This window comes from Agelaius tricolor, unplaced genomic scaffold (genome assembly GCF_023055355.1).
Source record: "Agelaius tricolor isolate 1412-34295 unplaced genomic scaffold, bAgeTri1.0.p SCAF_2, whole genome shotgun sequence".
In the NCBI taxonomy this organism is placed as follows: domain Eukaryota; kingdom Metazoa; phylum Chordata; class Aves; order Passeriformes; family Icteridae; genus Agelaius; species Agelaius tricolor.
Window position 1 is genome coordinate 70820242 of NW_027269262.1, and position 17106 is coordinate 70837347.

General features: G+C 33.8%; 1 protein-coding gene across 50 annotated transcripts in view; it reads right to left on the bottom strand.

The window, feature by feature from the left end:
• The window catches only part of RIMS2 (regulating synaptic membrane exocytosis 2), a 445153-nt gene that overhangs the window by 93563 nt on the left and 334484 nt on the right, over positions 1-17106 (bottom strand). For 23 of the 50 annotated variants that reach the window (XM_071421423.1, XM_071421418.1, XM_071421443.1 and 20 more), the window contains 2 exons: positions 10194-10226; positions 6-41 (listed from right to left, as the gene is read on the bottom strand). The exons of 13 other annotated variants lie outside the window; for them this stretch is intronic. In XM_071421423.1, coding sequence (XP_071277524.1) covers positions 6-41; positions 10194-10226 — 69 coding nt within the window. The remainder of the gene's footprint in view (positions 1-5; positions 42-10193; positions 10227-17106) is intronic. 14 more of the 50 variants (XM_071421444.1, XM_071421446.1, XM_071421445.1 and 11 more) reach the window with 4 other exon arrangements.

A 17106-nucleotide genomic window follows, 5' to 3' on the forward strand; every position in this document is an offset into this window, starting at 1 on the left:
CCTACCTGTATCCCCATTCTCTGGATCTGTTTTCTTTTCTTCTAAAACAAATGAAAGCAATACGTAAAGCAAAAAGAAGGGGAGAGAAAAAAAATGCAGAAATAATAATAAAAGTAATATAAAATGCATTAAAAAGGAAAACATTAACAAAACTCACCAAATTAATATAACATGAAGAATTTAGTCAACCAACCAAGTATGGTGCTCTGAATCTAGAGGCATATTCACTGCATGCTAGGGCATACATTTGTGTGCTGATATTGAACATTTACTGAAGGGAACCCATGGATATTTTGTGCACTTCCAGAATCATTAACACACTCAAGAAAAAGAGAGCAAGGTAGGTGTCAGGTAGAGTTACTTTCCAGTTTCCTTAATCAGGATGACACAAAAATAGAAGTTAAAAAAAATTTGCTTGTGCTGTAGGTTTTATGCAGTGCACACACAAGACACAGTCTAATGGTTCAGGCATAAAAATTGAATGTGTCAGAATCGCTTTTGGCAATTACTTTAAATCTTCTTTGGTTTAATCAATTCTCATAGCTTCTACAGGTTAAAAGGTTTAATAATAATATTACTGCAACTTGTCTTAGAGTTAAAAATTAGGAAGAACCAAAGACACTACAATCAATACTCAGAAACCCAGTTCATGCACAAAAACTCAGCTGACTGATGCCAACTCTGAATACATATCAAAGGTTGTAAATGGCTCAGGGCATTCATCTGTCACAAAGAAATGAAAATATATTGGATCCCTATCAAATAATTTGGCAGCCCATAAATAATCTGAAATCCAGTTTTGGTAAATAATGTGAAAGAATTTTAAGTCAGATGAAATTTACTTAAATTAGAAATACATTAACTTTGAAATAGGTTCTGTTTCCTTTTCAAAACTATATTAAATTCAATTAAAACAATCCCATGAATATAGAACAACAGCCCCCAGGCTACACACCAAAAATAGTATGCATTAGTAAAACTAAATATTTTTCCAGTTATTGGTTATTGAGGATTGCTCAAAAAATTATGATCTAATTTACAGTACACAGACTGAAGAAGAAAACAAGAGTTGTTGTATTTTAAGGAAACATAATTTTGTAAGTGGGTATCAAAGCAAAGGATGAAGTCAAATTCAGAGAGAAATCATACTCAAGCAAGGTAGAATCATAAGAAAGAAAAATGTGTTCCTACAGAGAGCATAAATAATATGCTACACTCCAATAGGACCTGGCTTCCTATCATGTGTGGGATCAAGATTATTGTTCTGCTGGCAATTTCTAGTGGAACTATTAGGCAAATTAATGGGAAACAGATATGGCAGGTCATAAGCCTACACTTTCAGCAATCAGTGGCTATTGAATCAGTTCTTGGAACTTCTCCCATTCCCTGACCTTTCCTGCCCCACACTCTACACCATTTTTAAATAAGGCTTTTTGTGCTCTTCTGAGTTGGCCTTTGGGCAGCCTGGCCTTACTATCTATGTGGGCTGTGGATAGTGCTAGGAAAATAGCAGAGAATGATCGATTTTTTTGCTCTTCAACCTTTTCCTTCAATCAAAAGATTTTTATTTTTCTTTTAGTTTTAAATTGCTGTTACAAACATATAATCTACAAATACAATATCTTTTATTGTTGCATTACTTTTTAAAGCAGAAAGCAATTTGATAGCTATAGCACTGATCCAACATAATGCACAATAGAAGAAAGTGAATTGAGTCATTATAACACCCATGAGCTTGAGCTCAGAGAGAATGATGACATTTCTAGGTTGGTCCATATGCATAGTGAAAAGAAATCTTTACTTTGCCTAAATATTATCTTAATATAGAAATCTTATACAGAGTAATAATTTTAAGAGGCCTAGAAGTCCATTTATCCTTATGTATAGATGTCTTTCAAACATGTATCTTTAAATAAATACATTGTCAAAATAAAGAAGTTTGAAACCTGTCAGACTTTCACTCATTCTTGTTCTAGATATAGAAAGTATATAGGAAAATATTTTCAAACCAGACCATAGAAATTAATATCATAGCATTTGCAAACATAGAAGTCTATTTGATTCTTGAATTTTAAAAGTGTGATTGAAGGGCTGTAACAAATCTCTACAATAGATATATTCTTTAGGTTTTAGTAGAAGGCTCAACACAGTGGATCCGACTCTTCACAATACATATGAACTGAGGTTTCATATGTATTGTGAAGAGCTGCCTGAAGAAGTACTAGAAAGGTTTGAAGATTGAATTGAGGAAGATCTTATTTGGGTGGAAGCAGCAGAACTGAACAAAACTGATATTATCCATTTACCAAATAAAAAAATATTAACATCACAGCAGCAAAGATCTTCACTGCAGCTATGGGGCTATTCATCACCTCTAAAGGAATTCATAGCAGGTTCAGGATGTTGATACTAAAGTAATTAATGCTTTTGTTTGTAATGTGTTCAAAACAAAAAAGCTCTAAGGACCCTTAATGTCTTGAAACTGCTGAAAACCCATAAATCACTATAAGATTATTTTAAAATGTCTCAAACTGAAAAGTATGAGAAGACAAAGTCACTCCTAAAAAATCTTGATCTGATTTTTTTTCTATATATGACCAGTATCATCACATTAGTCATTATTTTTCTACATTATCTAATTTAACCTTGATTTACAAAGTGAAAAGCATATATTGTGTCCTGTGGTGTAATGTTCTCAATTCAAGAACTAATTTTTTCAGAGCAATGTACTTTGAAGAAAATAAATCAATGCTTTAATGGAGATATTTCTGCATGTTACAGAAAATAATTGTATGTTTTCTGCTTTATCAGACTACAGATATATTTAAGTATATGGATGAAATATAGGAATGAACTATAGATATAGAGAGATTGAAATGCTAAAATATTCTCTCTCACAACCTTCTTCTACCATCAAAGTAGACATTGCTATTATAATGACCACTGACATTTTATTTAATAGTAGACACAGCCATGCTCCCATGGTCTAACTCCTTGTTTTTTCTAACTGGTTCTAATATCTCTGAGAGAGATCTAACAATTGAATATGTATCTGGAAGATAAAATGAATAGAAAAGAATACAAGAGCAGACTTGTCAAGAACTAAAACTGATCTAAAATGGCCTTGATTTTCTTGGAAATGCCTTAATTCAATGAACTTTACTCTTCTGATGGGTACCTGGGGGTGCCAGGACCCCCATCAGACTTCACCCACATCAAACCAAGAAGTCTCATGTAGCAGGGACTCCAAGTTCCTTGGAACAGATGAGAGAATAGAATAACAGTTCCACAGAAGAAGCAGGATAGCAGATTTCTCCCTAGTCATGGATACTGTGGCAGTATTGAACAATTTCTCAAAAATTACTGATGGCAGCATTGAACAACTGCTCAAACTTGCTGGCTTCCTGGTGGAGATAAGGGGCAACCTGATTGTGCAGCCTTAAGGTTACAGCTGGGAGGTGCTGGGCTTCCCAGGGTTTCTCCCTTCTCTCACAGGTGACTGCTCCAAACTTAAGGTTAAATCCTGGTTCTGTCTTGACCTTTCTCTTCTCATTCACCTGGGATCCAGGTGAATGAGATTTGCATAAACTGAACAGAGGTCTAAAATAAATCTTGACCTCCTTGCTTTGAATGAAAAAAAAATGCAGCTTCCAATGCTGGAGGATACACATGTCACTGCAAGAGACAGATATGGAAGTCCTAGTCTGTTTCTGAGTTTAGGCACAAGATATGACAATGACATAAAAGGTTTTATCCTTCTATTTTTCATATTTGCAGACACCTAGTATCAGCAATATGACTATGAATATGAATTCTATTTCTACAGCGGGTAAATTACCTCCTCTACTTATCTGCTTTATTAAAAATTGAGTCTGATTTCTCAAGGTAGTCCAAATTATTAAATAACATTTTATTTTTAAAATTAAATATATATGTAGTATCCTAACTTTGGGTAAGTACTTCAGAAAAATGCTAGCTGAATTTCTTACTAGAGATTTCTCTTGAAATGTTATTCATGAGAATATGGGAAAATCAATTTTATTCTGAAAAAAAATCCCTGAAACAACATCACAAAATCACAGAATATTCTGAGCTGCGAGGGACCCATAAGGATCATTGAGTCCAGCTCCTGGCCCTTTACAGGACAGCCCCAAGAGTTTCACCATGTGCCTAGGAGTATTGCTCGAAGATTTCTTGAACTCTGTCAGGCTTGGTGCTGTTGCCCCTGGGGAGCCTGTTACAGTGCCCAACCATCTTCTGGCTGAAGAATCTTTTTCCTAATATCCAACCTAAAGCTCCCCTGATGCAACTTCAGGCCATTCCCTCAGGTCCTGTGATTGGGCACCACAAAGAGAGATCAGTGTCTGCCTCTCCTCTTCCCCTCACAAGGAAGTTATAGACTTCCCCAAGGTCTTCCCTCGGTCTCCTCCAAGCTGAATAGACCAAGTCACCTCAGTCATTCCTTGTATGGCTTCTACTCAAGCCCCTGAACCATCCTCATAGCCTTATTATCAAATCAGGCAAAGGAAAGAAGATTGTCTCCTAAAATTAAATAATAAAATGTAGAAGTATTTGCTTTGAACATCAAAACTTGCCACTTAAAGGTCTTGTACTCAAAGGATAACATTTCCTCCTGTTTGCTGAGCTATTAAATTCCAAGTCTACCTCTAAGGAGTTAGCTCTAAATTTTTTCATTCTGGCTTTCAACAGTGTGAAAAATTAAACTGCCTAACTGGTACAGGTCTAGCAAAGTATCAGATGCTGTGATATAAATGGTTACTGAACTTCACTCCGGGGGTTCTTTTCTGATCTGTGGCAAATATAAAAAAAATATTGCTGCCGCAAACAAGTTCTTTCCAAGTCTGTGATCCACATCACAGTTTGAATGAAAAGAAAAAATAATTAATGGTTGTTGAAGGGTTCTTCTATATATATATATATATATATTAACTTATATATTCTTGATACTTAATATTACTGTTTAAATATAACTTATTTCTCTTAAAAGGACATGCTCAAAAAAAGACTATTTCAGCCAGCCAACTTCCTAGCGGGGAACATGGCTTCACATTCCTGTTTGCTATTTGAGGATTGCTTGATGGCTTTTTTCTTTTGTTGGTGTTTTTTTTATTTTTCTTGTTGGTTTCAAGCTTGACATACCAAAGAAAGACTAAAACCTGGGGGACATTTCTTGCCACTTAAATAAATTTTTATCACAATGCTAAAAGCATGTTAACAATGTTCCTTTGGATTATTTGCAGAATACACGACACTGTTTAGTAAAAGAACTAAATAAAATGGTGTGGTAATCTAAACAGGGAAGTTAAAGAATCTCTACAATCCTGGGTTTATAAATTGACAGGGTCAGCTAAGGTCTTCATCATTAGGTACAGATCAGTGCAGATGGTAAAGTGCAAATATATTTTTAAGCAAGTTGGAAAGTTCTATTTTGCATATTTATTAAAGTAATGATTAGGGCTATGGCTAACCCTTTTTTTATGCTGCCTAGATCCTTTTCTGTGATTATTTTTGCAGGGTAGCTGGTGATGTTTTTCTGTGCCTCGTACAAATGTGTACACACATTTTGGTGGCTTTCATAAAATACTGAGGTCTACATGGAAAAAACATGGAAGAAAGAAGTAGTAAGTCAAATATTAGCTAAAACATCCCATTTAGCCTCTCCCAGGAATTCTGGCACATCCTCCCTATATAACTGACATGAAATAGGATTTTGAAAGTGTAAAAGAAAAATATCTGAGTAGCCAGTAGGCCCTTATATTCTGTACCCATATAAATCAATTCAGATCAGCCCCACTATAAGTTCATCATTGTTTTCAGGAAAACCTGAGCAGTCTTATTATAAAGCTTTCCAATATCCTGCTTGCCAAGCATGCTTCTCAGAGTTCCCACCACTGGTACACTCCACAGCATAACCACAGAGAATTTCACATTTTGATACAGCCACTTCCAATCATAGGCACAAACATTTGGTAATAATTGTGCCTCTGCTCTCAGAAAAGCTAACAGGTACTAATAGAGATTCTTCAGCAATAGAAGAATGCAAAACACATCAATTAGCATCTCAATAACTAGAAAGATACTCAAAGGTTTAGCCAAAGAACACAAAATGATCACCTGCATTTGGAACTCAGAATAGTTACAAATTAAACTACCAAACATTTTGCAAAATTATGCTGTCATTTTAAATTACATGATCTGATGTATTTACTATTTTAGCTTCAGCAGACTGATCATCAGCATTTATTTTTGGGGTTTAGTACAGATGGCTACTTCAGAAGTCTTTGGCTTCTGGATTTAATTCTAAACAAACTAAAAAATAAGGACAAAGAGCTGCCCAGCCATCCAGTATAATACATCTATTACTATGCTAAGTACCTGTAGATTGAATTCAGAGTTTACAAAATTAGACTGAATTTGGAGTTTAACCTTTGGGTTTTGTTGACCAAATACAGATTTAGATGCTTTAAATGTCTCCTTCACAGTCTAAGGCACCAGATTTTAAATAAGCCTGTCAAACTAAATATCACAGAAGTGTTCAGAGATGCACAAGTAATTTAATCATAGTTGTGCTAAAATGTTACAAATCCTACCCAGAAATTTTTTTTCAACATAAGGAAAATGGAAACAGAACAGGCATCATCCTGTTCTATAAAGGAAAGTGTGTCACAGAATACTGACTGTAATAATAACTCAAAAGCAGAGGGGTGTCATGTTCTGTTTATAAAGGGTAAGTATATCACAGAAGATTCTCTTTTGGAAGACTTGAAAAACCTCTCATGGTTCTGTAAGATAAGAATGAATTAACAGACCTGTGCTCCTTGTCTTCTAATGCAGTTGATTTCTTAAACACTCTGAACTGTACCATTTTTTTTTTGTCCTTGTTTTCTCCTACAGTAAATTTGCCACACTGTTTGTTCACTGTTTGGCCCTTCACTGTCCAGGTTTATGAGCTCTTCCAATTTGGTCACTCATCCTCAGTAGGGTTTGTTAGTTTTTGTAGGCTTCATTTCCATAAATCATGTTATTACAAAGAAACTTCATAATTAAGCACCAAAAAATGGTATTTCAAAGTCCTTATCTATTTGAATTTCACTCTGAAAGTCAACAAAAACTCTAATCAAGCCTTTGTGTGCTCTTAACATGACAGTTTTACGCCAGAGGATGCAAAAAAGGACTTCAATATCTATTTCCATTCCTTTCATGGCCCTTTAGAAATGGAACAGTCTCTTCTAACTTCCATTCATGTTAGAAAGTTTAGAATGCCTGGGTATTACTATGCCAGCCCTTCTCATCCTAGAATTACTCACTCAGCACTATTTCTGCTGTATGTGCCCTGACTGCCATACCCTGACTGGCATGGATCTGCCTTTTGCAATGCCTTGATGATCATTTTTTGGGCAGTTACTTGAGTCAGCTAGATCAATTGTTGGAATTCTGAAGAATGTTCTCTGTATTTTATATGTTTGAAGAACCAGTAAGTATTATGTGCAATTGCCAGTAATTTTTGCCACGATGATAACTGGTTGGTCTCACCCATCTTAGAGATGAAAATAAAGATGTATGCTTCTCACTAAGGCTCTTGGGTAGACAAGGGCTCACTTCCACTTCTCCTGAATGGAAAAACTCTTAGTGAAGACATTCTCAACAGTTTTGACAACATCTAAACCTATGAAACATGTTAATTTGGAAAATATGAAAACCCTGCATCTCAAAGCAGGTTTGTGAAAGCCCTGGATCGCAAAGCTCCTCCTTCACCCAAGAAAAACAGGGTTTACTCATTAAGGATGCTATCAAGCTGTACTGCTGTCAGATAACAAAACTGATATTAAAATTCTTTTGCTTCTCATCTTTCTGAACTTGTTTTGTTTTTTGCGCTTGAAATATACAGCAAAAGCTTTGCACACACTTTCATAAAACTTTTCAACAAAAAAATCTAAGTTTTGTCAAGGGATATTTTTTTTTTTACAATTATAGATTTTAATATCCAGAGAGAGGAAATTGCAGAATTTTTCTGTCAATGCAGTTGTAACATATTCAGATATTTATCTTTCACAGGACTTCTTGGTCTAATAACACCCTTAAATCAATAGCTAATCCTCTGAAATACATTAATGTTTGGTAGCATGAAAAATAAACCATGATAAATAAACTATGTGAAAACCATCTCCTAAGAAAACCTGTAAATTGATAATCCTAGATTCACACTTTTTAAAGCAAATTCTAAAGCAATGGGAAAACAGTTTGTTCTAAAGTAGGCCTTTGAAATGAATCCCTTGCTTTTTAGCTGTGGTCCAAGTGCCTTGGATTGAAACGTGTAACCTTATTTGTTACTAAGGCAAACATGGAAGAGGACCTGTTTCAAATGTGCATCTGAAAATATGTTACTATACACACAACAATTTTCTCCTGAGTTTAAGGATATTAATAACAATTATTGCAACTGCAGAGCTGATCATGCTTTGGCATTTTTGTGCTAGACAATTAAATTCATCAGTGCCAAATACATTTACTTAACACTGTGAGCTAAGTAGTGTTTTGTAGAATTGCAATGTCAAAAATTTTAATAATAAAGAGTATTAACTACTTATATATGTTCAAGAAACACAGGTGATGAAAATAAATGGGTTTTTTTGACCAATTTAAGGTCTGATTTCTTTGAGTACTGAGACAGATATGGACTGATTCCACATTCTGATTTAATATATGGATTCAATCAATAACTCAGAGGAAGGTTTCGGAATAAAAAGGCCTACAGCTTTTATTATGAACAGATAGGAAATGGGTCACCCAATCTTCTAGTTCATTTTTGCAATAAAAGAGATTCAGAATCACTGCACAGGAACTGGCAGTGAATCATAAGCACAAGGTAAGTAAACTCAGTCTTTCCACAGCATAATTTATTAATTCCTAATAATAGTGATTTACAAAAGAGCACTTTCAGAAAATCCTGCCAGTTGTCTTCCCTACCCATCCTCAACTTTTTTTTAGCCTGTAATTTTAACAATTTCTATATTGCTATTTGTTTAAGATGAAAACCACAGCAAATAACATCTGCAAGATTCTGTAAAAAAAATCTATGGTTCTAATTAGGACAAGACCAGTATGAAAGGTAAAACTGAGCTCTGAAGGAGCCAGTCATAGTATAGAAAAGACAAAAATGTTTCACTAAATATCACCTAAATTTAATGGACCAGTCAATATACCCCAAAACTTCTCCAGATTTGCTAACCTAAATGGCATCCAAGTGGCTTCTCTAATTTGTTGGGATAATAGCAGAGAAACAGGAAATTAATTAAAGCTTTTACACAGTAATTGTAAAATTTGAATTTTATAGCTGAATTTAATTTAATTAAATTTGGGGAATTGTGGTATGTTGTTCTACATACCATAACTGAACAAACAGAGTAATGTGAACAAATACTGCATTTTTCGAGCTAGGGTGCCTTGATAGATATTAGTTCTCTGCCAGTAATATAAAGTACATGGAAAATTCAATTAAATGGCAGCTTAAAAAATTGTTATGAAAGAAACCATAAGTAATGTACAATATGCCTCATAAACAATGCAGCTAAGTGAGGACTCCTTCAGTGTTCTGACTTCTTGCTTTCATACTATCATAACTTTTTGATTTCCATTTTTGGCATGAGAAAAGAGCTTTTGTTCACTAAAAACTCTCTAACTGAAACACTAAGTTTGGAATTCAGTGCATGAAATTTAACTTACTGAAATTATTCCGTTTTGAAATTATATCCTCCCAGAGTCAAAAAGAACTAGTTATAGAAGAGTTTCTGCAGTTTTGTAGCAGTTTTCAAATGCATAGATAAAACAAATTATAGATTGCTTTCATGTGTTATCTGGAACTTTAAGGGCTAATTTTCAAATGATTTGAGATGGGAAATAAGAACTCATGTGATAGAATTCAAATCAGTTTAAAGTCTTAAGGTATAGCCTACTTGTCATCAGCTACCTTTCATGACTTTAATAGAGTTCATAGTTAATAGGTAATAGAAATTACATAAGTGTTTTAAATTAAAATTCTTAAACCTTGTCAATATTTTGCCAGTTTATTGAGGGGGAAGAGAGGGAAAAGTATGTGAAGTGAGCTGTGATAAAATCTATAGAAAAGGTAAAATGAAAAAATAACACAGAGAAAAGCAGTAGAAGAGACAGACCTGAGTTTGTTCTCCTTGATGATTCCGCTTCTTCTGTGATCACATCGTGTAATGTACAGACATAGACAAAGGAGATGGGCGTGAGAGGATGTATTCAGAAGGTTAAAACTGACACTGAGGGAAAGGGCCAAAAATTGTTTTAGAGAGAAGTCTGCAGAGCAGAGTTAGTAAGTGGAGAAAAAAAAAAAAAAAAAAGACACTAGAAGAAAAAAGAAAGCTGAGAAAGAAGTGGTTAAACTACTGTTGTTGGAAAAGAACAGTAAAGACAGAGTTAGTATAGAAGCTGAGGAAATAATAAAAGTTATAATTGAAAGCAAAGTCAATCCCTGTAATGATGCTGAAGAAAAAGCTGGATAGTAAAAGGTATGTTAACTAGCATAAATAATTTTGATCATGACTGTTCATTTTTTTGAATGTTATCTACTTGAATGCAAATATTATTTTTCTCTTTCAAGTATTGAACACTCAGTTTAATATTCAAGGGACTTCTGCTGTTAGATTTTTCAATTATTAAATTATTGTAATTTATGCTGAACCAAACTTCAGACACCCAAAACAGAAAATAATATTTTTTTTTGCAAATGTATGTACAAGCTCAAACATTTCAGAATCCACATAACACACTCTGGAAAGGACTGCATTATTTTAATGCTCTGCCAAAGGCAAAATTATCAAAACCAAAATACAGAACGTGTGAAAAGAGAATGTATAGCTATTAACTCTCATGGTCAGCTCAGAATACTTTTTCAGAACTAATGTTGGTCTCATCTCACACAAGTCTAAGTTACTACAAATGCATGCAAGTCAAATGCCAAAGCAACTATCTCATCATTTATGTTGTTACTTCACATTCAAAAGCACACTGCCATTTTAGACATGGAAAACATCTGAGGGACAGTGTCATACTATGTACTGAAAATCTATTTGTAGCTAAAGGATGGGAGGAATTCATCTTGAAAAGTAAAAACAATTACAAAGAACTGTGAAGCCACTGGTGCTAGCAGAACAAATGCTTTCTCCCAAAAATCATCAGAAACAGAAAAAAAAATCTATAAGCTTGGTCTAATTTCAACATGCAGTTTTCCAATAAGTCACAAAACACTGCTCATAAATTATTAATGCTGAAGATACTAGATAAAGAAGTCCAGAAAGTTTTACACATCACAAAAATATCTGTAATTTTATCATTATTTTACAGTCAATATCAAGATACCATTGAAAAAATGCAAAATTAGAATAAGCAACATAAATCAGTAAAACAAAATTAAAGACAACACCAAATTTTATCTGATAACCATTGTCTTCTGTACTTAACAATTTTATATTATAGTGTTAGATTATATTTCAATCTACTACCAAATGCCAAGACTACCAAAGTTGTTGCAAAACCAAGCAGCTTGAAATATACATAATTAGAATGCATTTCTAGGCAATTAAATTTGCTTACAGAATGAACACACATTAGAGCTATATATGAGATATGTAGTGTGAAAGCATAGCAGCTGTAGTTTTGACAAAAGTTGCTAAGTTTTTGCATGTTAAAAAAACAACAATGGAGTATAAATATTTTTTTATCTGGGCAAGTATAAAGAATCCATTGGAAGAAATACAAATAAGCAAATAGAAAGATCTAATTCTCTATGTCATGTTACACTCATACTGATAAAATGTAGCTATAATTGCTGTAAGTGCTAAATAAATAAATAAATCATTTTTAGCACCATCAAAACACAGCTAAAAGTATTCAAAATGATCTGAAAATATTTGATATTACTTATGTATAGCCCCGAAGTGAACATTCCTACTATAGCAAAAGCAGCTATGAGAAAGTCTCTACCAAGACCCCACTCCTTGGTTTATTTTTTTTAATATCCATAAGAATTAGTAGCTTTGAGACATATACTGCAGCAAGATAAATCCTTCTCTATAAATTTTCAAAGTATTGAATCATGTTATTTCCAAACTTGGAACATGTCTGGTAAGATAATGCAAGGTATTCTAGTAATGCCAGACAAACACAACTGAATAGCAAGGACGTCTCTTTGAATATTTTAGGATCAAATTATCAGTATTTGCGTGCATATCAGTCACATATACCAATACTTTTTTAAAATAGCCTTTTTAAAAGTCCTCATGCAAAGTATTTGTTATGAAAAAAAAAATTTACATTTCAAAGCGGCAAACAAAAACCATTCTTAATTACAAATATTTTCCAGTTTTAGATTTTTACTTATCAAACATATTAGAAGAATATTTCTAATAGAAGCCAGAGGGGAAAAAACGTAATAGTTGTTGTCTCACTGTGGATACCTGATCAACAGCTACCTCATCTGTTGAGATAAATGGATTATAATATTTTTGTATTTATTGTTGGAAATATTAAAGAATTCATAGAAGTGGCATGGTAATGCACCAGCTTCTTCCAAATAATGATGTGAAGAAGAAAGTACTAATAGACTGATTAATTTAAAAGCAGTGCGACTTATGTGAATCACTTTTTCTCTTGATTAAGACACCATGCCACAAATCTCAAACAATAGCTTGAAAATTCTCTGGTTTTGTAGCTTTTAATCTAAAAAATAATATTTTTGATAGAAATAGGTTTAAATGTAAGAATAAAACAACATCACCAATTCTATTAAATTTACATCATGTCAATAGCCAGTCTCCGTTTGTAGTTATTGCTTTTTTTTGTGGAACCAGCATTTATTTTCAACAATTGTTCATCTCAATGTATGAGAGTAGTATGTATAAGGCTATTATATACAAATTTAGAAACAGATGAAAATCTCAATAAATAAACATAAAAAGTTAACAAAAACTTTAAGTCTGAAACCTGCCCAAAATAAGTACCATCTCTTTTATCATGCTTCAACATACAGCTGTTCATTGTAAGTAATGTCACCCATTGAAGAGAAGTATTTAGGAACTCAGTGTTCAAAATATCTTTACATGGCAAACAGACCCAACTAAAATTCTTACAGAAGCAAAGGAAAGAGAGATATAAGTAAATTACTGGCTTTTTTCTCCTCAAGAGTTTTCTTAATTTCATTTTTATCTTTTCCTAAGAACCAAAGATCTTTCACTGCAAACAGAAGCTCAGATTTGTAAAGTCTCATTTCTGACACTCTTCACAAAATATGATCTGCAATAGCACAATCAAATAAGCATCATCTTAAAACACGGAATAGACTCTAAGACAGAAATGCTCCATAGAGTCTGTATGTTCCATAATTATATGTCATCAATCTGGATGAGATTAGACCTGAAGACTGATATAATACATTTAACTCTCAGGTAAGATATCCCCTGACATTATTCTAACTCTGCAATGCTAAGGATACATATAAACAAGAGTAGATAGAAAAGCTAAGAGTACAAATACTTGTTAGCAGAAGATTTAGATGGAAAGGCCATTTTACTACATTGAGATGTGAATAAAATCAGTATTACTTAATATTCTCCAAAAGCATTAAACCACAACTAGATACAGAGCCTGTCCCACACTTCTGAACTTTTTAATGAGGTAGGTCCCTCTTAGTTAGAGTTCTTTACCTTAAAGCATAAACCTATACACACAAAATAGCATCTGTATACTGGATGTATGCTGACATTTTTACTCAAAAATACATCAAAAATACAGGAAAGACTAAAGCAATACATTTAATTCTGCAATTACATAATATAGACTATATGTAATATACACTACATAAAAAGCACAATAGGTAAAGACAGTAAATATGAAAAATCTTACTCTTACCCAAAGACAAGGATAGTAGATACAATGGTAGAAAATAACAGAAGAAATTGTAAATATTCTCAGTATCATAAAATCTCTAATTCAAATTAAACCAAGTAGATTGCATAAATTTTTCGTAAATCTCAAAAGGTAAACTAAATGAAGAATCCAGAGAGAGCTTTTATTGCTTTGCTTCTCTGAGTAAAGTTCACGTGGTAATTTTATAAGGGGGGGAAAAAGAAAAAATAGTAACACTTCAAAATATTAATGCACTATAGTACACATTGGATTGGAATTATTATGAATCCTGAGAAGGAAATTAATTCTCTCTCTCTCTCTCTCTCTCTGCCCTATCCTTACTTTGCCTTTTTCAACTCATTTCTAACTATTTTCCAACTCTTTTCTCCCTTTTCATAATTTTCAATCTGTCATACTGTGAATTCTGACTACAAACTTCTAGTGAAATAAACACAATTTTGAATGATTTTGGACTACTGTTTGCACACTACAACTGAATTCATGGTAATAGATAAGCTACAATTAGTTTTCATTACATAACATTAGATTTGTGAAAGTCTTTGTCTATGTAGGTGTCATGGCATAGTCCTACCCAGGAGAGAGACTTAAGTGTTCCACAGATAAAAATAAGCATGACTCCCTTTAAATGGAAAGCAAATCTACCCATATAAAGACTTATCATTTTTAAGTATACATTAACGTTATATTTTTTGATGTGTTTAATCTACAATTGCTATGATTTCTCTAAAACTTTATTTTACTTCCATATTACAGAAATATGTCTTTCCCCAAATTAATTACAAGGACAATCAATTTTTACTTAATTCCAGTCCAAGATTTATAAATCCATTTTAACTACCCTGTGTTCTTCTGTTCAATAATATTAATATATGTTCAGCACTTTCTCACCATTCTGTTCTTCAACTGCTCCTTGGAAATCAAAAGTTTCTGTTGTAAAGGTTGGATATTTGATGACACTGCAATGTGCTCAACAGCCAGTGATAATGAAACCATTACAGGAGTGTTTCAGGTAATACCCATCAAATCTACTGGCTCTCTGTAGGAAAAACAGGGGAAAGCCAATCCTGCCCTCTTTGCTATCCTACAAAGGCAGTTTCTGTATTGTCACCTCTGGGTGGAGACACAGGTTGCTAGGCTGTATTCAGCTTCCAATATTTTGGATCGTGAAATGGAACAGAAATGAGTATCTCTGCCATGGTACCCTAAACTATGTCCTTTTCCCATTTTAATTACTTTGGTGGGGTCAAAAGACACTAGTGATGATACTGATTAAAAGAATTGCTTTTTAAGAAAAACAGTATCCTGCCTAGTTTTATCCATATCAGTACAGGACACATTCTCTACGCATAACCTTCTTTTCCAACTTCTTCTCTTAAGGCCTCATATATAAAAATGCAAAACCACGTGAAAATGTTTGCTTCCTGTATTTCTTTTTCTTTTCTTTTCACTGAAAAACAAAATCTGATTAGAGTACCAGAGTTTTATTCACTTTCTTTCAAATACCTTCTATTACAGTTCAGATGCAGTGGTGAGTGCTGAAGGTACTTAATAATCTCAGGTATGAACAAGTAACTGTTTCTAATGCTTTTTGATGTAGTGGTGTCTAGAATGCAGTATTCTCTGACAGAGTACTGACATCAGCCAAAGGAAGGGGACAGATTCAAAATATGGCTTGAATTTTTATGCTATGCTTACCTACGATTCTGTAGTTTTACCCTTCCAATCCTTCAAAATCTTCACATAAATACAATTGAGTCTTTGAAATATGCTTAACACTAATTCTGCAAATTGCATCAGAACTTAGAGTTTAAAAACACTGTTAAAAAACCCCATCACTTTGGTTTCTGATATTCAGGAAGAGAAATCTTATCATCAACTTCTTTTGAAAAGTCTGCAACACAAGAACCATTTCGCTATGTAATTTAATGACCTTCAATTGTCCTCCAACAAATTTGCTAATCCCATTTCCAGTCATGCATATTTCTTGAATATTAATGCTTTACAAGGTACAGTATTACTGTTATTTTTCTGGGGTTTGAAATTTCCTTTGTTATCTATTCATTTGCTCATAGATCTCAGTTCTGCACTCATGGTACTCATGTAATCAATGCCTATTTGCTCTCCCAGGTCTTCTCAGCTATACTACTGCCATGGCTATTTCCATGGCACTGGTTAGGTTGAATTCTTAACAGACAAACTGCACTTAAAGACAGTATAAGCTTTCATAACAGATCATATCAGAAAACTCATCAACAGATGAAAAGGCAATCACAACAGGGGAATATGAGGTGGTCCCTATTCCTTCTTGCCTCCATTGCACCCTCTGCATTCAGGAACTAAGTTTCATTAGTATCTCTTCACTGTTTTCTGTGCAGACAGAACATTTAAAGCACTCACAGATGAAAGAAAGTGCAGTCCTGTGCAGAGGGTAAATCCTATATTGTAAGGGTTCAAGGTATTTGAAGCTTTCTAGGTAGCTTCTGCCAGGCTGCATCACCATTAGATCATGGTCATAGATACAATATAGTTCAACATCCAGATATGAGTACAGTGTTGTGGCACCTTCTTCTAGATGTCCTGACTGCTATGCCTTGAAAGGTAACTGAAATGATACAGGGATGTCTACAGGGAACAATAGTGTGCAGACATAGCAGATTATGCCAGTCCTGCAAGTTGCATTACTCCACTCCTACCACTGAAGTACATAAAGGTTTTTGAAAGATTCAGTTTGGAAAAGCATCTGAGGAATACAGGGATGTGCCATTTGAGGCCCATTGTAGCTTGTTCAGAAGCACCTCAACGTTTCTGCCTCGTGTATCACCATCCCATGCATTACTGATTACAAGATATTGTTGATAATGCAAATTAAAAGAGAAGTTATGCTCTTATCAGGCATCAGCCCTCACAAAAAGACTTAGGACTGTAAAGTGAAGAACACAAGTTTTACTTAACTTTGTATCTATTCTAGACTTTGATAATGGTGACTGTGGCTTTTCAAACCAAGTCTGACTGGAGATCACTGGTTCTGTTCCAGACAGAAAAATAGATAGAAATCAGATGACTATCATTTTAATATACAGAACACCTGTAAAGTGAGAACTTTTCATTGCTCATATTTGATTCCAATTTCTATTC